This window comes from Rhopalosiphum maidis, chromosome 3, assembly GCF_003676215.2.
Source record: "Rhopalosiphum maidis isolate BTI-1 chromosome 3, ASM367621v3, whole genome shotgun sequence".
Taxonomy (NCBI): Eukaryota; Metazoa; Arthropoda; class Insecta; order Hemiptera; family Aphididae; genus Rhopalosiphum; species Rhopalosiphum maidis.
Window position 1 is genome coordinate 5,601,278 of NC_040879.1, and position 8,552 is coordinate 5,609,829.

Sequence of the window (8,552 nt, forward strand, 5' to 3'; positions counted from 1 at the left end):
TATTAGAAACTAGCGAGACGCACTGCAAGACCAGCAACGTCGTCACTCGTTATAAATGCAAATTCTGCGATTAAATCTACGAAACGATTAACCGGCGCGCGACGCGCGTGTAGTGCAGACAACGTCCACAGCCGCCGTCCGTACTGACGACTGCGCCACTGCCGCGGTCCGGTCGCGTCGTGTGGCGGCGAACGCGGCGCTGGCGGATAGTATTTTCGCGGAATGCGCGCGTAGTAGCCCCACACGTTAAACGCAATTATTATTTTAATGTAATATTAACATTAATATAATATTTATTATGCCGTTTGCTGGGACGGCGCTGTGCGCGGGCGCGGGGACGGCAAAACCCGCGTAACTCGTATGATAATTTATTTAAAATACCCAATACAACAACAACGACGACGACGACGACGACGATGACGACGTCGTTCACGGACGTTGTACACAAAAGCGGGTTTTTGTTTTTTTTTTTTTCTCACCGACCGATCGAGGCGATTATATTTGTGTGTATATAATAAAAATAATGGTGGGCAGGGCGCGCGGCGGAGGTGTAGCAACAGCGATAACACCGCGGCCGGGCAGTGCAAGCGTGCATGCGCGTCGCGACCGTCCACACGGTTTTCCCGTCGTCCCAACCTTTGGCCCGGAGTCTTCTCGTCCGAATCGTATTTGCCGCCGTCTCCGGAGGATCCGCCACACACGATAACGCCCTTTATCGCCCTCCGCACAGCAGCCGCCACCGATCACCAATGCCGCCGCCGTCGTCGCTGCACTGTCGCCGCACGCTGTCGCTGCAGACGACCATCGCCTTGGTCGCCGCCGTGGCCGTTGCGGTGGCCGTCCGCTCGACCGTCGCCGCCCCGCAGTCGGACGGCGACGATGTGATCACGATCGCCGGCCAGCAGTGCAAGTGCGGCCCGTTCTACTTGTGCGAGGCGAACAATTTCATCAACGTGCCCTCTGGGTAGGTGAAACGACCATTACACGCATTACATATTATTATTATTATTGTTATTATCACACTGTAGGTACCTAAGGGGGCACTACTCCCTTCGGGGTGATGAGTGGGGGGGGTTGAGAGGGCTTGTGTTTCGACCGCTATACGACACCCCTCGGAACCGTACACTTCCGGGCAGGCTCGTCGTCGACGATTTTTCGGTTCTCTGACCGGAGGTACGTTTTATTTTTAAACACTAGGTACTCGTGAGTCGAGGTGACGCGAATAGCGATCTCGTAGGATCGATCGACGACAGGATATTTAGACAAATTCACAAACTCTATGAAATCGCGTCAGAAATGGTCTCTGATTTGTGAATTTCGTTTAATGTGCGCTAGGTGTGGATTTAGTACAATTGGACAATTCCAGAAATCACTGCAGTTTATAAATCATATTTAAAATATTTTAGCTTAAAAACGTTCATAACTTACTTTAAAATTATGTTATTGATAAAACCATGACATCTCCCAATATTATTACCTTTAAATTTTATGATAGGTCAGTTTTCTCTAATATTAAAGCTAATATCACGAAATGAATTCTGCTGAACGAAAATTGTCCATATTATATGTATAATGTATATGTATAAGACAGAGGGTATAACGTCCTCTTCGATATAATAATATAATATAATGTATGTGTCTTCATATTGCATATTGTAACACATTGTTCACATACTACAATTTAATATTATACGCATTAGGCAATAAATAACATGACAATATGTTTTATATCAGTAGTGCTAAAATATAGTTTATTATAGATTTATAATATTAATTAAAATGATGGCTGTATGTAAACTGTGACAAAATTACACCTTTCCTAAAAGTCGATATGTAAACTGAGACAATAAAGAAATTAAAATTATACAATCTGCGACAAAACCGATTAGATACATTATACAAACCTCGACAATTTACTTTATAAATATAATATAATAAATAGATACTTTAACATAATACATAGGTATATAGGTGCATGCATCATTGATCATATATACATATGTGTTACTGTTACATAAGTACAAATATCATTTAATTAATATGTTATGTTGGAGACAAATTTTTAAGGAAAATTCAAATTTATTTTAAGTTTTAACATAATATATTAAATATCGGCTCCTTCACAAGTACTAGATTATTACAAGTTAGGTTAGTACGTGTCGTGTAATATTGTATTTAAAAGGAACTTACAAAAATATTTAGCCAAAACGGCTAACAATTATTGGTGCTAAACAATTTTAGATATAATTCCAAAATAAGCGGTTATTCAACATGGATTTGTTCAATGTTCAAAGAAAACATGCAGAGCCAAATTGATCTTAAACAACGAAAATATTACTCTACAAGAGAAATCATTTTTAGTACATAATCTATAGCTATACCATAACGGCATAAAATATATATCTAATTAAATGATTAACGTGTATGTGTTATCGACTTATCGTATCGGTTATCGGGTTATGTGTATAGTATTATACTATTTTATAAATTGTCGCAGTTTATATGATAAATCTCATCGGTTTTGTCACAGATTATATAATGTTAATTTTTTTTGGCACTGTTTACATATCGACTTTTAGAAAAGGTGTAATTTTGTCACAGTTTATCATCTCCCAAAATTACAATATTCAATAAAAATCATCTTTATACAACATTACAAATTTACAATAATATTTTAATATTCCTAGCATGGTTTAATTTTAGACGCAGATCGGTTGTGCTGAACAATTGAAAAAATTATAATCATATCTAAACGTACGTCAGGTACCTGAGGTACCACGATACTACAAAATAATTGTGTACTGTTAGTACGCCTAATATGCCTTGTTTCGTTATTATTTTGAAAGATTTTCGCCATGGCCTCTATAAGTAGTAGGTACCATAGTATATGTAGGTATGTAAGATTTGTTAAGTTTCCAATACATAGCAGATGGCGCTTTTTTGAATGTTTAAATTTTATTCAAACAAAGTGTCAAGAAAGAACAGGGTACGTATTGTATTATATTGAAAATGATCGGGATTTAAATATTTTTGGATTTGGCACAAATGTGGCCATACAGAATGTAGTTTTATAGTTATAATCGTGGTATATTATAATAAATCATTATAGAATTTTCTTGATGTCTTTGAGAATTGAGATGCATGCCACTCATCGGTTATTTATTATTTATTATTATTCTTGCATTACTATCTCTATTACTCAAATGTCTACATTAAAATAAATAAATAAGTTAAAAGGTAAGATTAATTAATTATGGAGGTCAGACCCATAACACTAGCTAATGGTCCAAAGAATAGTATTATTAGACTATAGAGAAAACAAAGTTAACGATCTTTTGATCATTGAACTACAACAGTCAGGTATAATTTGATTTATATTTATCATGGTTATTTTCGCATATTTTGTCATTATTAAAATTTTGAATTGTATGAGTATTATTAGTATTCTGATTATGTTTTTATATGAATGCAATTCATTTTTAATTCATGATATAGATATTTCAATTATAAATAGATATGTCGTAGGCCATATAGAAAATAAGTCTTTTTGTAAAAAGACTAAACTCTTGGTGATGGCGTAGTCCGTTTGCAAACTATTTATTAATTTTCCAATCGGTCGGCTGTTTTTCAGGCTCATTGCAGACTAACTTGGAAGTTTGAATATATTTTATATTATTATAAAATCATATATATTAAATAATACAAATATATTATATTTCAGGCTTATGCTTATGCGGTGGTGTAATTCGTAATGCTTACTTAAACTTTTTTGTCTAATATTTTTATGGGAAGCAGAAGATAATATAATTAGTTTAAATATATATATATTAACGTATTTACTGTGTATATAAAATAAAATAAATAAATAATAGCACATTAATGAAATATAATTGTTATAAAATATTATTTAATACAATAATACCTGTTTTCTACTTTGGTATCGTTAATCAATAAATAATAACTATTATGTATTTACCATTCCTGTGCAAAGTATTTTATGTACCTATGTATTTATATATTAAATATAAACATAACTAACTCTAATTATTTTGTTGCTCACACAGATCTTCAGAATCGGGTTGTGCAGATGATTTGGTATGTTGCCGGGTATCAGACACCGAATCAATTTCAAATATTCCAATAACATCATCTGAATTACCTGAAATTAGTTCAACTACTCCGGAACCATATACTGAGAGTAATAAGCCATGTACATGTGTATTCGAAAATCAATGTTTACCAACAAATAGTGATAATTGGCAAAATAATAATAGAAGGTAATCATTAGTTTTTAGAATATAAAAAGTACTTAATTAAATGAAACACATATTATTTTAATTTAAAATAACATTTATTTTATTAGATAATAATTTAATATTTTTACTGATAAAAAATTTTAATTGAGTTTTCACTTTTTTTTTATAACTAGAAAAGGCAGTTGTAGTAGCAATAAAGTTTGTTGTCCAAATGAAAATATCAATATCGTATCAACAACCCAGGAAACACCTGTTATTGTTGAACCCAACCAAAATTATGTTCGTAGTTGTGGTATTGGTAAATCGCCGACAGATACCATGTATTCTGATAGAATAGGAACACGTATAATTAATACTGAAGGTACTTTTATGATTTGTTCAAAGTATAAAATAACACAAAGATGATTTTTTCCTTAAATGAAGTAAGTAAATTTTTGTTTTTTATTGTCAGAAACCTCAAACACTTATTTTGGTCAATTTCCTTGGATGGCTGCTATTTTAAAAACAGACATAAATGAAGAGACTGGTGTAAAAACTGAAAATGTTTTCCTGTGTGGTGGTTCAATAGTACATCCACGAGTCGTTTTAACAGCAGCGCACTGTGTCAGGTACCTAATAAACAGCTAAACCTAATTAATTTTGTTGTTGTTTTTTTAAGAATATTACTTTAAGAGATTTAATTTTTTTTAAATAAGTACCTAGGTGCCCAATAAAATATATTTTTTTATTTTACAATGAGTGTTATTTCCCTGAAATCACATTCATTATCAATAAAATTGAGCATGATTTTGTAAATAAAAACGTCCATATTATATCATTTTAAAATTTAAATACTTATCAAATATGATAAATTAACAATTTTTGCTGAAATTTGTATATAATGTACATTTCTACACCTATAACCACAGTAGGGTTTTTACTGTTTTCTTTTTTCTTTTTAATCATTATAATATTGTGTATAAAAATATTGATTATTTTAGAAATTTGATAAGTCCAAAATCAAAAACTATGTACTCTTTAACATTATATTATTGTAACAATGTGCCAATATTAAGTACCCAGAGATATTTATATTATATAAACATGAAATATTAAATAGAATATTATCCAATACCAAACTAAATAGTAGAATTAAATTTTTAAAATAACTAATAAGCACATTCAATTTTTAAATTAAAAAAATGATATCAACAGATAGTTATCATACATCTTTATAAATTATAATTTACAATAACAAGTGTTAAGTATGCTCGTAAGTCCTAGAATCAAATTTCATACAATAATTTGCTCTTTTAATTATATAATAAATAAGTTTTAGAGTTAATAAATCATTTTTATTCTATTCTAATTCTACACAATAAACATAGTACATGTACATTATTGCTTTTATAAAATTATAACGTCGTTTTATGATAGAATGTTAAACGAAGTATAATATATATATTTTCCCTTTTTAAATTGTATGATAAATTATAAATAAATATTGTATTTTATTATATATATATATATATTTTTTATTTGTTAGAATAAAATTTAAAAATATATTAAAGATATAATAAAGTAATAAGTATGTACATTATGTACATTATATGCATTATACATCTTTCTTACTATTAAAATATATTAGATATACTGTAACGTGTAATACGTATGAATAATGTATATTAAATTGCACTTAAACTAATTATTAATTATTATGAAATTGTTAAAATGAAAAATTTAACAAAATCTATAAGTGAAGATGAACCACCAATCTTGTAGTTGTATACGTAGGTATATTTTAAGTAATAATATAAACATAACGACGCATTAGTCTACTTATTACTCTATTGTAGTATTATTTTTAATATGTATGTTTATTGCTTAACAACATTACAGTACCTAGGTACTACCTACTGTAATAGTTTTAGCTGTTATTTTATGATAAGTCTTTTGAGTTTTAATTTTTTTGTTGACATAGAGATAAAAATGTGAAAATGCTAAAAGTACGACTAGGCGTTTGGGATACCCAGTCCAACAATAACGAAGAAGAAAAAGAAATTTCGCACCAAGATCGTGGTGTTTCAAATATAGTTTATCATCCAAATCATAATAATGGAACTATGTTCAACGATGTGGCGTTAGTCGAACTCGATTCTAAAATTATGTTATATCCTCATATTAACGTTATATGCCTTCCCAAGAATGAAAAACAAAAAAACTACGACCCTCAATCGTGTATATCAACAGGATGGGGCAAAAATGGATTCGGTCAGTATAAATTATTTAATTTTAATTAATGTGAATTGATCAATAATTGTAAATTATAACACAACTCGAGAATGCATAATTCAGAACTTATGGAAAATACTTTAAAATACCCAGATAAATTGATTTCAATAAATGTATTACTTTAATAATAAACCATTATAGGTTAAATATATTTCCAGGGTGGATTTACATAAACTACTATAATTATCACCACTCACGAAATTCGAATTGTTTCTTATTATAGTATGCAAGACTATATTTAGATTTTTCAGACGGGTCTCCAAATGTATTTTTTAATATAATTTACGTAAATACTAAAAAAAAAATTAAACACGGTCGACTGTGTTTAACATTTAATTTTTTTATACGTATTTGATGAATCACTTGTTTTTCTTCATCGTTGTAAATTTGTAAAAAACTAATTAGATAATATACAGTAAATACACAACCGATGCTCTATTAACAGTTATTATTTGTATTATTTTTAATTAACAGAACTCGGTAGCCGATATCAAAGTGTGTTAAAAAAAGTAGATTTGTCTCTTGTGCCGAATGATGTATGCCAGCAACAATTACGGACCACGCGCCTTGGAAACTATTTCCGTTTACATGATAGTTTTATTTGTGCTGGTGGCATAGAAGGGGTGGACGTGTGCAAAGTAAGCGAATTTATTATAATTGTTTTGATTAGATTGACAGCTCAAAACGTTTATACATTTTTTTTCTTATACAGGGCGACGGAGGTGGACCACTGATATGTGAGATAAAAGATTCTCGAGAAAAATCTAAACAATATATTCAAGTCGGTATTGTGTCTTGGGGCATTGGGTGCGGTGAAAATGTACCCGGTGTATACTCATCGGTAGAGTTCAATTCTCAGTGGATCAACAAGGAGCTAAAAATGATTACGCAATGAAAACATCGTTTTTTTTCAAACTATTGGCATTTTAATTTGTATATTATTACATTTTGACTAGGTATTTGATCGAATGTAAGTCGATTTATTTTCCGATATATTATAATAATATGAGCATAAAATAAATTTTTAAATTTACGCCTTAAACATATTGCCTTATTATATTATTTTTACCATATTATTATTATCCTATTTGATTTCCTTTGTATTCCTCCATTTCATCATACATCCGTTCTAGATGTTCATTTGTTGTTTTATTTGATTTAAATAATAATTATATTCTAACACATAATAATTTATGCTAAGCTTTTAACCATGATTTATATTTTGTTTTTCATAGAAAATGTTGTTTTAAAACAAAAAACAAAATAAAATAATTAACTTTTTGCAATAGGTAATCATTATTGTATGAGTAATTTACATAATTACATATCATCATATTATCATAAATACTTAAACGCAACAAACGTCTTTAACGGCCTTGAGAGTAATTTTTATCCGGAAATTTATTTTAGTTATTTCTATCTAGGTGCTGGTAAACTAATGACGTAATAAAGACTATCGTCTATCATAATAATTAGTACGCTGCCCAGAGATTTCTATACAAAAAAAAAAACAAGAGCCCCTAATTTTCAGATTGTTTTCAAAAACTGATACTCTATGTCTTACCTAAGCATGGATTATGGATAACGGAAGTTTGATGATAGAGAAACCCTCCTACAGTAATTAGTATAATAATTTATTTGACGGTAATATGGTATTGATGGTAATCTAGTATAAGATATTAGTATACAGCTTAATTTACAACACGTACCTATAAAACAATCGGTTAGGTTAAAAGACAAAATGTCCAAAAATCAACATTTTGAAAAATAATTAAAATAAAATCTTTATTTTGTAAAAATTTGAACTTCAAATGCATAAAATAAAAATTGTGGCAATGTAATTTTAAAATATTTATGCAACTATAAAATAAACTAATGTGGATTTTATATTGAATTTTCAAGAATTTTTTATTTTGCATTTATAGAAAATAACTAAAACATTTCACATGCATATAAATTGCTCAAAAACAGTCAATATTTTGAAAATTATACCACGTACCAACTTCTAAAGTTATTAATTTTTGA

The 8,552-nt window shown here is 30.0% G+C and overlaps 1 protein-coding gene across 1 annotated transcript; it reads left to right on the plus strand.

The window, feature by feature from the left end:
- The first annotated feature begins 567 nt into the window (after positions 1-567).
- LOC113559721 (phenoloxidase-activating factor 2-like) lies at positions 568-7,569 on the plus strand. Its single transcript, XM_026965463.1, has 7 exons — positions 568-964; positions 4,065-4,277; positions 4,430-4,617; positions 4,708-4,864; positions 6,217-6,506; positions 7,002-7,165; positions 7,240-7,569. Exons 1-7 carry the CDS (start codon positions 594-596, stop codon positions 7,420-7,422), a joined length of 1,566 nt encoding a protein of 521 aa, XP_026821264.1. The 5' UTR covers positions 568-593; the 3' UTR covers positions 7,423-7,569.
- Positions 7,570-8,552: the final 983 nt, after the last annotated feature.

Bases quoted from the DNA above. Each gene is read 5' to 3' on its own strand.
- LOC113559721 (XM_026965463.1), top strand. From the start codon at position 594: ATGCGCGTCGCGACCGTCCACACGGTTTTCCCGTCGTCCCAACCTTTG. The intron at 4,865-6,216 runs GTACCTAATAAA...TTGTTGACATAG, and splicing joins ACAGCAGCGCACTGTGTCAG to AGATAAAAATGTGAAAATGC. The intron at 6,507-7,001 runs GTCAGTATAAAT...TTTAATTAACAG, and splicing joins ATGGGGCAAAAATGGATTCG to AACTCGGTAGCCGATATCAA.